This window comes from Sciurus carolinensis, chromosome 18 (assembly GCF_902686445.1).
Source record: "Sciurus carolinensis chromosome 18, mSciCar1.2, whole genome shotgun sequence".
Lineage (NCBI taxonomy): Eukaryota > Metazoa > Chordata > Mammalia > Rodentia > Sciuridae > Sciurus > Sciurus carolinensis.
The window spans coordinates 181,103-195,377 of NC_062230.1; the positions used below are offsets into that span (position 1 = coordinate 181,103).

Consider the following 14,275-nt stretch of genomic DNA (forward strand, 5'->3'; position numbering starts at 1 on the left):
TCAGGAGAAAATCACTTTATTCTAATAAACTCAAAGGACATCAGAACAGCTGGCTTAAGGAGGGCACACAAACATCTGACCAGCCCCAAATCTGAACCAACTCACTGAACTTCCACACAATTAGAACTCTCTTTTGCTGCCATTCAGAAACACTGAAGCTATTAGGTGAGGGTTTACACTGCAGTCTTACATTTCATACTTTCACTATCGATTACATTTGTATGCTAAAGTTACTTGGTCATCAGAGCCGATTTTCCATTTCTTCAATTTGAGCCTCTCAATTAGACTAATCCTGCAAACAGAAAATGTAAGTTAGAAGAGCATTAGCTGCAGATACTCAACAAAACAAATGTCTGAGGTAAGCTACTGAAGACTTCAATCAACAAGAATTCAACCCTCCAGCTGCCTCAACTGAGAAGATAGGGTTCATGAAAGTCTAGGAAAAAAGTTCTGAGGAAGAAACTGGGCTACTCTGGTACTACATGTAATGCCACCAACTCTTCTGATTTAACTTCTCACCTACTTCCTATCGAACTGAAGGAGGAAAATAAAAACAATTGTAATAGATGTTAAATTCTTAACATGGACAGGAGAAACAAACACAAAATCAAGTCAAATGCAAATTTTAGAGAGTCTAAATCAAGAGTCTGAGGGACTTAATGTAATTTTATACTCAGCCTAAGGCTAAGAGGCCACTCACATGTAGTAAATCACAAGATCTGAAATTTATACTTGCTTAAGAAAAAGTCACAGTTAGAACACAGCGGTGAAAGCACAGAGAAATTTAAACAATACTTCTTAAATTAACTTGTTGGTTTATCAGACTCCCTAAGTTCTACAGGGTTCAGGAATAACACAATGAACCGAGCAGAGGTAAGCTTGACCAGTCACCTACCGTTAGCAATTCTGCACTGCTTCAGCACCTCATTGAAACCCTCACAGAGCTTAACATCAGCCTGGTTCTGGGCACACTCCAAAAATTGTTTTATTTCATAAAAGCAAGGGTCACCAAGTTGCTGCTGCTGCGCTGGCTGGGTTCCTTGAGGCTCCTGTAAAGGTAAGGCAAAACATTTGGTACTACTGAGAAAGGAAATCACATAAAGACCTAGACAGGCAGTACTGACTGCCTTTGCAGTTAACTGGGGAAGCAGCTAGAATCAAGCACAAGTCAGTTTCCACCTAATACAACTAAGAGTGGAAAACATCAAAGAGAGAAATCAAGTGAACTTTAACAAAACTTCAGTTGCAATAAGAAAGATTCATGAATATGGATGCAAATAAGGGGGAATGGTTATCTGGGCAGTTCAAGATTAAATGAGTGTGGGGTGGGGGGGTATAGTTCAGTGGCAGAACACCTGCCTACCATGTGTGGGGCCCTGCACTGCAAAATGAACAGTAAATAAAGAAAATGCAACAGCGAGGTAGCATAGCACCACACACACACAGACACACACACACACGCACACAGGCAGAAAAAAGATTCAGTGAAGCTCGATGCAGGAAAAACGGGACTACTATGGAAAAACAGAGGGGTGGGCTTCAAGAACACGAGAAATACAGGCTTACGTTCATTAGTAAAGAAAATTCACATACTTCAGAGGCAAGGGATCACAAAGCAACCAGATATTTGATTACTTGAGACTGGATCAGTAAGAATCATCAACATAAAATATTCTTGGGGGGTGCTGGGGCTGTAGTTCAGTGGTAGAGCACTTGCCTTGAACATGTGAGGTACTGGGCTTGTTCCTCAGCACCACATAAAAAACAAATAAGCAAATAAAGGTATTGTGTCCATCTACAACTAAACAACAACAAAAAAAAATTCACAGGGAAAGTGGCTATTTTACAGTGAGCCAGGCTGAACTACTGCAACTGAGCCTCAGGAAGACACACAATCTGTGCAGCAGTTGTTGGTGCTGGCCTGAATCACTGAGTCAGTGCAAATGGGCTTGTGATAACCCATTTTCCATTAGCAGTATTGTGATTCTAAAACTAAAGGCAGTCCCTAGGCATAAGGAACTTACAAACAAATATATTTTCTAACGCACCTGGTAGGTGATATCGGGCTTTGAGGGCTCCACAGTACTCCCTCCGCTGAAGCCTCCTGTGATGGCATGGCCCAGTGTATGCCCCACAGCAGAGCCCACAGCCACACCTGCCGCAGTGGTCGCCATCTGGGCCATCAGACCTGGCTGCCGGGGTGCTGCAGCAGGTGAGCCCACTGCAGCTGGTGGGGCTGCAGCTGGTGGTTGAGCTGCTGGTGCCGGCCTGGGTGCAGCTCTCATCTGAGGGGCCCGGCTGTGAAAGAAAGGAGCAAGTATGAAGCACTTCCAACTGGTTTTGTGAAATGTCAACTTAAAAATAAACTCTTCCTGCCCCCACCCCAGCAACCATTTCCAAGTATTCACATAGGTCACAGTATCTTTAAAAAACACATTTAGGGCTTGTGGCCCAGTGGTAGAGCTCTTCTTGCCTTGCATGTGTGAGTCACTGAGTTCGATCCTCAGCACCACAGAAAAAAATAAACAAAATATATTTATTCCAACATTCATAGTAAAAAAAAAAAAAGTAGAAAGGCTGGGACAGTAGCTCAGTGGTACAGCACCTGGATCAGTTCCCAGTGCCACCAAGAAAAGAAAAAGAAGGAAGAAAAAATCCCCAGAGAATTCATCTACACAAGGATCAGTATTGTTCGGGCTGGGAATATAAGAGACGAAAACCTCTGCCTTGGTGGAGCTTCCATTTTTTTGAAACTTCCAAGAATTACTTCAGATAATTTAACATGTCATGATGCCTTTTGATACGGTTGGTAAAAAATTAAAAGGTTATTATATTAAACATTAAGTGAGAAATTCCTTCTTTCTTTTTGTGTGCACGGGGGATTGAATCCGGGGGTGCTTTATTTTTTGCTTCCAGACAGGGTCTTGCTAAATCGCTGGGATTACAGGTGACCTGCCTGGAGGAAATTCCATTCGCGGAGTTAGGTTGGGGGATATCAGAATTTGGGGATCACCAAGGGCAGCCGCAGAGGGCCAGCCGCATTCGAAGGCTCTGGGGCCTGGGCTGCAGATAGAGACCACTCGCCCGGCGCGCCTGAGCCCTGGGCTGGTCCCAGGAAACCGAGGCGGGAGGGTCCCTGGGGACGAGTGCGGGACCACCTGGGCAACACCGCGGGGCCCCGTCCTCAAACCAGAAGAGACTCGTCTGGGCTGGCAGCTCGTTTTAGACTGAAGACGGCGAGCGCAAGCGACCTGCCTGGGCTGCACCAGGTCGCCAGCGCTCGTGCGGGGCGTCAGACGCCACTGCGCCCACTTTCACTCGAGCCAAGCCATCTGACCCCCGGGTCCCCTCCCCGCGAGTGCCTCCCGCGGTGCTCGCGCCAGGCGCTGGGCAGCCGCTCCGGCGTGTCCCCGCACAGCGACAGGAGGCGCTGCGCCCCGGGCCCGCCCGCCCAGCCGCTGCCCAGCCGCCGCCCCGCGTCGCGCAGCCGGGAGCCCAGGCTGGGGCCGCCGCCCCGAGGGGGCTCACCTGGCCGGGGGCGCCACGCGCGAGGTGCGGCTCCGGCTTCCACGCGGCATTCTAACTACGCTCGGCTCGGTGTCCAGGAAGCGAAAGTGCGAGGCGCGGGCGACCCACACAGCAAGCGAGCGGAAGCCGGGGGCGTGGCTGGCCGGGTCGCAGCCAATCAGCACGCAGGCAGGATCCTCCCGGCGCCGACGTCCACGGGCCCTGAAGGTCACCGGAAGAGCAAGACGTCACCGCGGCATGGCCGCGCGCGTGACGTCATGGGCAGGCGCCGGCGCTCTGGCAGACCGGAAGTTGCTGCGGGGCGTGGCGCGCGCAGGCTAGGGCCAGCGGCCCCGCGTTCTTCGCGATGCTTTCGAGGCTGGACTCAGGAGACCAGCGCGAGGAGGCGGCGAGGCGTGGGCCGCAGTGGGGGAGCCTCGGCCGTTCGTGTCGGTGGGATGCCTTGTGTCGGCCACGAGCCCCCTCGGTGCCGCCTGGGCTAACGTCCGGAGCGGACAGCGTGCGCCCGCCGCAAGCTCACCCGGCCGGCGGCAGGCAGCGCCCGCTTCCGTGCGCAGTGCCGCAGACACGAACGATGCCACATGCGTGCGTGCCCGGGGCAGCCCTCGCGGAGGTCGAGTCTCGGGGTGGGGGCCCCAAAGCCTGCCCGAGCCAGGCGGGGTGTCGCGGAGCGGGCGCAGCACGGAGACTGCGAGCGGGAGGAGGCGGGAACGTTTCCCTCCTACTCGTGACCTGCCAAGGAACCCAGCCCAATTTCTGCCTCATCCTAATCTCGCGTTTTCTTTTTTCCCTTTTCCTTCTGGTTATTGAACCTAGGGCATTCAGCCACTTGGCTGTCCCTTTTTATTTTTTAATTTGAGGCAGGGTGTCACTAAGTTGCCCAGCCTGACCTTGTAGCTGGAATTTAGGTGTGGGCCACCAGTCCAGGCTCATCTTGCAAATTTATTTTTAAGCTCCAGATGCCAGGAGGCCAGAAGCTCCTCTTCAGGTGGGCTAGCCAAAACTGACTGGATCTAAGATGGTTGCCAGAGTGACCTCTAACTTCATTATTGTCCTGTCTGCTTGCTAAATGACAACCCCAAACACCCAGCACCAAGAGTTGACAGTTCTTATGACAGCCAGTAAGAACGGTAAAATGAGTGAAAAGAGGTGGGTATTGTATAATCCTGTTAATGCTGAATCTGGTTTGCTAACTTTTTGTTGAGAATTTTTGTGTCGAGATCCATAAACATGTGCAGTGGTACCCACCTGCAATCCCAGCAGCTCAGGAGGATCACAAGTTCAAGGCCAACCTCAGCAATGGAGGGAGACACTATCTCAATAAAAACCAAAAAGGGCTGGGGATGTGGCAAAGTGCCCTGGGTCCAATCCTCAATAAACCCCCCCACCCAAATTCACTTATAGTGATCAAAATTTGAACCAAGAAACTTAAAGTTATTGTTATAGGTTAGGTGAATGCGCTCAGTGATTGCAGTAAAAATTTTGCTCAAATTATGCAATAAGCCACAAAATTTTATTTTTAGTACTATCATTTAGAGGAGATAGTTTCTATTTTTATGTTTTGAGAATGGTTCTTGCCATGTTGCTCAGGCTTCCTCAAATCCTCGGCTCAAGCTACCCTAGGACTACAGTTATGCCACTGCACAGTGGGTATCAAACCCAGGACCTTGAAAATGCTAGGCAAGTGCTTCACCACTAAACTGCATCTCCAGCCCTATCAGAAAAATTTAAATTGTGTAATGTTCAGATTGTAGAAATTAGCTGTAGGAATGTTCATTTAACAAACTTAAGATAGAGAAAGCCTGTAAACAACCTAAACATCCTATAACAATTATTTAAATGAGTTATAAGTTACATATGATGAAACTTCCATTGTCATTATAAGTTATGAGTGGGTGCTAGGGATGTAGCTCAGTGTTGTTGGTACTGGGGATTGAGCCTAAAGGTGCTTAACCATTGACCCACATTCCCCAGATCTTTTTATTTTTTAGTTTGAAATAGGGTCTTGCTAAGTTGCTGAGGCTGGCCTCAAATTTGGGATCCTCCTGCCTTAGCCCCCCAAGTTGATGGGATTACATGCATGCACCCCACCTGCCACAGCTGAGTCACAGTGCTTGCCTAGCATGAGCAAGAACCTGGGTTCAATCTCCATCATGGAAAAAAGTTGTGAAAGAACATTTGACATGAAAAGTATCATCTGTCTGTATACACACGTCTGCCTATATGATACATTCCATCCCCAGTCTTTTTTTATTTTTTGAGACAGGGTCTCCCTAAGTTGCCTAGGCCAGCCTCAAACCATAAGTTCCTCTTGCTTCAGCTTAGTGAGTCACCAGGACTACAGGTGTGCACCGTTGTCCCTGGAGTCTTTACAATATATTAAGTACAAGAGCAGGTTACAAAGTAGTATTCATAGTAGGTTTATTTTTGAAAAAGTTCATATATATTTTGAAAACTAAAATACACTCAAGTAGTGATCCATTGGGTACTGAAGTTACAATTTTTCTGCAATAAACACAATAAAACATACTATAGTAGTTTAAAATGCATCCACATATCCTTAAACATTCCCTCGTTTCTTTGAATGTGGGCAGGATTTAGTGACTCCCTCCTGACAGGAAAATCCAAGTTAAGGTCTGTAGCTTTGGAAACAAGCTCATAAGAGGTTATGCAGCTGCCTCTTTACTCTCTGGAGTTACTCACTCTGGGGAAAGCCAGTTGTCATGCATGAAACCCAAGCAGCCTGTAGATAGAGGCTTTCGTGGCAAAGAACTGAGGGCTTTCCCAGTCATCAGAGTAGGCGATCTTAGAAAGGGCCTTCAGAGGACTGTGAGCTGATAGCTTGACTGCGACCCCAAGGGACACCTGAGGCAGGATGACCCAGAAAGACCTGAGGTGAGAACAGTCAAGAAGACTGCACTGTCAAGTGGCATTTGCCATCTCTGTTTCTGAAAGTGCACTATGGGGTTCACACAACAAGGAAATTGGTGCATTTCCTGGAACACATCCCATGGTTAAGCAGCATTTGATTTACTTGTTTTAAGCCACTATGTCTAAAGTAATTGGTTACACAGCAGTAGATGATACACATATTTTCTACAGCAACCATGTTTTAAATTGAAAAAGTTCTAGCATCTGAAATGAGCAAAATCTGTTAAGCAGAACATTTTACCGAGTGTTGGTCTGACATGGCCACTGTCTGGGCATACCGTACTTGACAGTCGGAACCGTGGAAGAACTGAAATGGTAAGACCTGATTCTTACTACTTGTCTTTTCTTTGGGTAACTGAGACATATGAATATAGTCTCATATCTTGTTTCACAAAGTAGTAGTCATAGTATGTTTATTTTGAGAAAATATAAAAAAATGATCAAGTTTCACATATTTTGACAAAAAATTAACTATCGATCTGAAAGTACTATGAACTATTCAAACAAGTCATAAAGTGGAGTTTGTACGAAGTTAAACTCTAATATATGATTTTCAGGACAATATAAGGAATCCAGCTTCTTATCCTATAAGGTTAAAGAAGCCATTGAGGGTTTTTATACAATTAAAATTGTCTTCAGGAATATTAATCTGGACATGGCATTTGAACAGCTACTGCAGGTTTGGTTAGAAGTCCAATACTCTATCCATTGCACCACAGAACCATTTTGGATGGTTTGAGAGGCAGAAGAGGGGGGATCAAAGGAAGCAATTTTTTTTTCCCCCCTTTGGTGCTGGGGATCGAACCCAGGGCCTTGTGCTTGCAAGGCAAGCACTCTACCGACTGAGCTATCTCCCCAGCCCCAAAGGAAGCAATTTTTAAAGGATAAGATAGCAGCAGTGGGAACATTATTTTTTTTTTTTTTCTTTTTTTTGAGTCCCTACTGTGTGCCAGGGACTGTGGATGTCGATTCAGCGTCTGTGAGGACGATCTTACTACTTACTGACTGAGAGGGAACATTATTAAAAATTACTTTAGGCTAGGTATGGGGCACATGCCTGTAATCCCAGCTACTCAGGAGGCTGAGGCAGGAGAATTTCAAGTTGGCCATCCTGGGCAATTTAGCAAGACCTTGTCTCAAAATAAAAATTAAAAAAGGGTTGGGAATGTAGCTGAGTTGTATAGTGAGCTTGCCTAGTGTATGTTTTAGATGTGAGGTGTCCCCCCCTAGAGTTCACATATGAGACGATGCAAGAAGGTTCAGAGGAAAAAATGATTGGGTTGTAAGAGTCTTAACCCAGTCAGTCATTTAATCTCCTGATAGGGATTAACTGAGTGAGAACTGAAGTGCTATGGCTGGAGGAGGTGGGAATTGAGGTGTGGCTATGGGGTAGATATTTTGTATCCGGAGAGTGGAGACTGCTTTCTGATCACCTTGTTAACTGCTTCCCTCCTCTGCCACACTCTTCTGCCAAGATGTCCTGCCTCACTTTGACCCCAAGGAATGGAGCCAGCCATCTGTGGACTAAGGCCTCCGAAACCTTGAGCCCTTCAACTTTTTTTCCTCTACAGTTGTTCTGGTTGGGTCCTTTTAGTCACAGCAATGAAAAAGCTGACTAAAACCTCTAGCTTGTATGAGTTGGGTTCAATCCCTAGTACTGCAACAACAACAAAAAAGAAATTACTTGGGTGCCTGCTGTGTGTGTGTGTATATATGGTACTAAGAGCTTCATGCTCACTATTTCATTTACACTTAACAAGAGCTCTCAAAAAAGACACCATAGTTTACTATTATAGGTAAGGGAAAGATGCTTAGAGATTTTAAATAACTTGCCCAAGTATATACAGGTGCTTACCTCCAAAGCCAGACTACTACTATACCACACTGCCTGAATGTTGGAGACATTTTAGTAAAAGAATTAATATAGTAGGTGAAAAAAATTAAGATTCCATTACTCAAGAGGAACAAGTAGAAGAAAGATGGTATTCTATAAACTTAAAATTAGCTACCACTCATTGAGTACCTATCATGTGCTGGCTCCTTACTGTGTTAGATGCTTTCTACGTCCTGTCTGTAATGCTCACAGTTTTGCAAGGTAATCCAATATTTCCACTTTACAAATGAGAAAACAAGCTTGGTGGAACTTGATGTTAGTTACCACTCAGAAGTTTGCTGGATGCCAGAGTGGTGGATTATCAAAACCAGGATTCACGTGAGCTCTTCCTTTCAATGGATCATCTTCTCTCCTGATCAAGGAAGCACTGCTAGGTGTAGAAGGTCAGACTGAATGCAGACTAAAGAGAAAGAGGAAAGTCAGCCTGCCAAATTCTGCATACTTTTATAACTAACTCAACTCTTGTCCTTAGCCGTGGAGTTTGTGAGTTGTTCTGAAACATAACAACAACTTAACAACTTAACTACATAACAGTTAAGGAAAACTGATGCTGGAAAAGTGAATGCTTTATCTGCTGGTTTGAGGCACTTATAACTTATGGTATTGGGGATGGAACCTAGGAGGCCTTAACCACTGAGCTACATTCCCCAGCCCTTTTTATTTTTTATTTTGAGATATGGCCTCATGCTGAGTGGTTTAACGCCTCGCTGAGTGGCCCAGGCTGTCCTCGAAATTGCTATCCTCTTGCCACAGCCTCTGGAGTTGCTAGGATTACAGGGATGCATCACCAAACTTGGCTAAAATGCTTCCTATATCTTAGGAAAATCTTAAAATTTGAAAAAAACTGCTTTTTTTTTTTTTTTTTTTTTTTGGTACTGGAGATTGAACCCAGGTGCAATGTACTACTGAGCTACATCCCCTTTTACTTATTTTGCTTATTTTGGTACTGGGGATTGAACCCAGGGGCAATGTACTACTGAGCTACATCCCCTTTTACTTATTTTGCTTATTTTGGTACTGGGGATTGAACCCAGGGGCACTTTCTCACTCAGCCATATCTCCATCCCTTCTTCTTTTTTGTTTTGAGATAGGGTCTCACTAAGTTGCTTAGGGCCTCACTAAATTGCTGAACTTTCAATCTGCCTGCCTCAGCCTCCCAAATCATGGAATTATAGGTGTGCACCACTGTACCTGGCCCATTTTTATTTTTTGAAACAGGGCCTAATTAATTTGTTGGCGCTGACTCAAACTTGTGATCCTCTTACCTTGACCTCCAGAGTCACTAGAATTACATGCCTTCACCTCTGTACCCAGCTCTTTATTTCTTGGAAAGTGAGCCTCCTATAAATTTTTCCATTTTCTTTCCTTTTTTTGCAGGGGCGATGTACTGGGAATTCAGTCCAGGGCTTCACCAATGCTAAGCAAGGGCTCTATCACTGAGCTACATCCAAGGCCTTTTTTATTTTGACAGTGTCTGGCTGTTGCCCAAGCTGGCCTCCAATTTGTGATCTTCTAATCTCAGTCTCCAGAGGAGATGGGATTACAGTTATCTGCCACGATACAAAATTTTCCATTTTCAAAAAAGTTTTCAAATATGGCATGGTTTGCATATATGTGTTCACCATACCCCGCAGAATAATTCTGGTTAAAACAATGAAATATTTACTGCTATACTAAACAAGGTCTACTGCCTAATTAGCTGTGTGATCTCTGGAAAGTTACTTTAACTGTGTGCCTTAGAATTCCTTCTCTAAGGTGGGGATAGCTGCATCTACCTCAAAGGAGTGTTATGACATCAGTAAGTCCAGAGAACCTAGCAACTGTTCAGCGTGCCCTATTGTAACACAAATATTAAACCTTCAAATGTCTATGACATTTGGTTAGAAATCTTGTACAAATTCCTCTTTGGTCTCCCCCAACCGTCTTTATGACCTCTTTACATTAGGAACCCGAGTATTTGTGGACTAGGTACGAGTTACTATAGTAACTAGAAGGGGTGAAAAAAGCCCAGAAGAGTTAAAAATGCCATTCTTGCTGTTCTGTTTTAATTAAAAACTCTAAAAAGGCATACCTACTTGAACGTTACTTAATTAACAATTAGTAAGGAAAAGATTGCAGCAAACTTAAGGATGTCGAAAAGTTCTGTTGACCAACATGGAGGACCAGAGTTACAGTTGGACTCAGTGAAAATACTTTTATCGGGTCCTTTGGGCATCCTGTAGAAAATCAGACAGAAAAAAAATCAGTTATTCTCTAATGTGAACATGAGCGCTCAGTCTTCCGAGCTGTTCCTTCGCTTCCTGGCGGCTTTGGGCCCAGCTGCAGTATTGCGGAAAGCGGTTTTGCACCTGCAGAGACAGCCAGGCGGTGAGCTGGGATGCGTGCGCACAGCTGCGTGGCCGGCAGCCTCAGAAGTGCCTAGCGCGCGGGCGGGGGCCCCGGCGGGAAGATGGCCCCGGGTCGCCGTCTGCACCTACCGGCGCTTAGGCAAGGCGAGTGCGCGGCCGGGGCTGCAGCTGGCACTGGCGACGCTTTCGCTGGCCGTTGAGGAGCCTCTGCGCGACCTTGCGCTCGTGACCGCCGGGAACCTGCCGGTTAGTGCGCAGTTCTTGCTCGCGCCGCGTCCGGCCCTTGCTGTGCCCCGCCCCAGAGGCCGGGAAGTCGCGCAGGTAGTAGTAGTCGAGGCAGTCGTACAGCTCCTCCTCGTAGCTCACCGGCCGCTTCGCCTCAGCGGGCGGCGGCCGGGCCGGGTGGACGCGGGGGGCAGCAGGCTCGGGGCCCGGGTCCATCGCGCCCCGCCAGGGAGCAGCCGGCCCGCGCGGGCTCGGAGAGCGGAGCGGCCCCGCCCTCCTATTGGCTCCGCCCTAGGGGCGGGGCGAAGGGCCAAGTGGGCCGCCCCCCACTCCCATTGGCTCCGCCGGAATGGGCGGGGCTAGGGCGGAGCCTCGCCGAGGTCACAGAGCCGCGAAGCTTCCTGGACTCGCTTCTGCAGTGCTGGCAGCGGGTGGTGACAGCCGCTGCGAGCTGGAGAAGGCCGGCTGGCGAACTCCTGCCAGCATGGTTCGTGCTGCCACAGGCGAGAACCATCCAGGCTGCAGCAACAGCGGGGGTCTGTTGAGGGCACAGCGGGACGTGTGCTCCTGCGAGGACGTCTGTCGGCCGCAGACGTTTGGTTCACCTGTTAAATGGCGTGAGGATTGCTGTGTAAAGATGCCAAGCGAAAGACGCGCCTTCTGGAGCGGTGTTCGTCACCTCGGGAGCGTGCTTTAAAGACAACCTGCCTCTGTGCAAGAAGTCGTCAAGGGCTGGAAGCTCCTGCGGCTGGCGTGGCCGCACCTTGTTTACGTTGGCCCTCTCCCCTTGCGCCGTTGGGAGGGCAGTGGAGACTTGAAGGAGCCCTGCACCGCGAGGCTGAGCTCCCGCAGGCCCGCAATCCGGGGCGCCTCGCCCCGCGTCGACCCCCGGTTCTCATTGCCTAGTCCTGCCTTTCTAAACCCCCTTCTTGGGAATTGGCGGGAAGGCCTACCTTTGGTTCTTTTTGACTAGCACGGACAATGTTTATCCTGCGAAAATTGCAGCTACCCCTTAGGATGGATCTGAATTCCCTACTTAAAAAGGAAAAAGAAAGGATAAAAACCATTTTGTCTTGCTGAGTTTCTACCTGTGAAGTTGTTGATTTGAACTTTTTCCTGTGCATTCTGGGGCCAGAACTCTGGTGGGCACGTGGCCTGCATAGGTTTCTTAAATGAACGAACCCCAGAGTGTTTTATTTATTTATTTTTGTTTTTAATTTCCAGAGTGTTTTAAATAAAACACTGAGGGGGCTTCAGCTTCTACCCACATATCTTACATCTGTGTGGTGGGGGAAAAGAACTAATGCTTATTCACTACACCACTTAACTATACAAGTTTTTGTTTTTTGTTTTTTTTGTTTTTTTTTGTTTTTTTTATGAAAATGCTCATTCGCAAAAGAAAGAGAACAGAACAATGAACTCCCATATCCCATCACAAGCTTTCAACAGATACCAAGATGGTCAAACTTCATGTATTCCTGTTTTCTTCTACTGCAGCATTTAGAACAAACTACAAACATGTCATTTCACTTTGTATATCTCAGTATACAACTCTGAAAAAGTCGATCTGTGTTGACCTGACAATTAGCTAATCCTGGTATTATACCCAGTCCAAAATAAAATTCTTGATAGTCTAACATGTATTGTTTTATAATCGGTTTGACTCAGATTACATACAAAATCTGCATATGAAATTTGCTTCTGTGATTTTTATGTGTGGTATATTCTAGAGCCTTCCCTTTCCCACCCTTCTATTTTCTCCCTCATTGCCTTTTAGGAACTGGGTCATTGGTCATGTATAGTGTTCCACTTCGTGAATTTGACTACTTCCTTCCAGTGCCATTTAAATTGTTCCTCTCCCACATTTCCTGTAAATTGAAGGTTGATATAGAGACTTGGTGCTCAGATTCAATGTAGTGGGGTGGGCAAGAAAACTTCCCAGGAAATTATGTGCTTTGACAACACACAATGCTTCATTGTTCCAGTTTCAATGATGCTGGGCTTAGAGACAGCCTGCTTCTGTGATGTTCTTCATTAGCTTCTATCTTATGGTTTTGCCCAAAGTTCATTGCTTAACTTGCTGTTTTCATTTGCTATTATTTCATTAGGGATTGTGGTAATTTTTTTCTTTCTCTCCTTTTTATGTAGCACTGAGGTTCAAACCCATGGCCTTGTGCATGTTAGATAAATACTCTGTCAAGAGCTACTCACCCAGTCCAGTTAACTTTCTAATTCAATTATTCTTTCTACATTTATTAGCTAGAATTCTTTCCCTCAAGAACTAAGGCTACTATTTGGTTACCCTTAAATATACTTTGATAGCAAAGGCGGGATATATGTTTAATTCTTCATTTTTAAAGTGGATTTTTTTTAATCCTTCGAGAATCATTATGAAGCGCTGGATCTTTTTGCAATATAATCAATGTGTTTCAATCAATTTCATATATTTTTATGCTCAAATTGCCTCATATTTGGCCAAGGAGAACTGCTTCTTGTGATCCTTCATTTCTCTGGCCTTAATCTAATCTTGGAGAATATTGCTTTCTGACACACCAAAGTGTCCATGCTCATCCTATACATTTCTGCCCTACACCCAGAACCAGCCATTTCTCCAAGAATGCTGAATCCTTTTAGTGTGGAGAATGGCCTTTAGAGACAACTATCTTGGTACTTAGTAGATCACACCCTTTGTTCTTCAACCCAATCTATAGGATTGGTTTGGACTAAGCTTCTGAACTAGGCCCAGCAGATCAAACCAAAGTGGAGTTTGTTGAAGTTCCACGCCACCAAGCCAAAACTAAATTGTTTATCCGACTTTCCAAGAAATTGAGAGGCCAGTTTTAGACACATGATAAGGAAATTCCCTTAGTTTCAACTTTTATCATGAAAGTAGCTCTGAAACAACAATCTGCTTTTTATTCTCTGCGACTGCTTCAGTCCTTTTCTGCGCAAAAACCCAACTTCCTCTGCCCTCTGCTTAGCAATAACCTACTGGTCTTGGAAAATTTGTTGCCTTATTCTATAATTGCAAAAGAAAGTCAATTAGATCTTTAAATTTGTTATAACTTTGTCTTTTGACAATTTTGCTAAAGACTTGGTTGCTAGCTTAGCCTTCAGGAGGCAGAGCCTATTTGGAGGCAGCAAGTCACTGGAGGGAGGCCTTTGAAGGGTGTGTTTTGTCCCTGGCCCCTTCCTCCCTCTCTGCTTCTTGGCCACCATTAGGGTGAGCAGCTGTGCCCCATCACACACTCCTTAGCATCATATTCTGCCTCATGACAGGCCCAGACACAAGGAAGCTGGCTAACCAGGGACCGACACCTCTGAAACTGAGCCAAAATGAATCTTTTGT

General features: G+C 46.1%; 2 protein-coding genes across 2 annotated transcripts; both read right to left on the bottom strand.

Annotated features, from left to right (window-relative positions):
- Positions 1-3,682, bottom strand: Chchd2 (coiled-coil-helix-coiled-coil-helix domain containing 2). Its single transcript, XM_047533645.1, has 4 exons — positions 3,529-3,682; positions 2,049-2,298; positions 896-1,049; positions 1-292 (listed from the first exon to the last, which is right to left on the bottom strand). Exons 1-4 carry the CDS (start codon positions 3,576-3,578, stop codon positions 282-284), a joined length of 465 nt encoding a protein of 154 aa, XP_047389601.1. The 5' UTR covers positions 3,579-3,682; the 3' UTR covers positions 1-281.
- A 6,694-nt stretch (positions 3,683-10,376) lies between these two features.
- Positions 10,377-11,217, bottom strand: Nupr2 (nuclear protein 2, transcriptional regulator). The gene is made up of 2 exons (XM_047533646.1): positions 10,831-11,217; positions 10,377-10,569 (listed from the first exon to the last, which is right to left on the bottom strand). The coding sequence occupies exon 1, from the start codon at positions 11,140-11,142 to the stop codon at positions 10,837-10,839; it is 306 nt and encodes a 101-aa protein (XP_047389602.1). The 5' UTR covers positions 11,143-11,217; the 3' UTR covers positions 10,377-10,569; positions 10,831-10,836.
- Positions 11,218-14,275: the final 3,058 nt, after the last annotated feature.

Bases quoted from the DNA above. Each gene is read 5' to 3' on its own strand.
- Chchd2 (XM_047533645.1), bottom strand. From the start codon at position 3,578: ATGCCGCGTGGAAGCCGGAGCCGCACCTCGCGCGTGGCGCCCCCGGCC. The intron at 2,299-3,528 runs GTGAGCCCCCTC...TTTCTTTCACAG, and splicing joins CGCGTGGCGCCCCCGGCCAG to CCGGGCCCCTCAGATGAGAG. The intron at 1,050-2,048 runs GTGCGTTAGAAA...TTACCTTTACAG, and splicing joins AGCCCGATATCACCTACCAG to GAGCCTCAAGGAACCCAGCC.
- Nupr2 (XM_047533646.1), bottom strand. From the start codon at position 11,142: ATGGACCCGGGCCCCGAGCCTGCTGCCCCCCGCGTCCACCCGGCCCGG.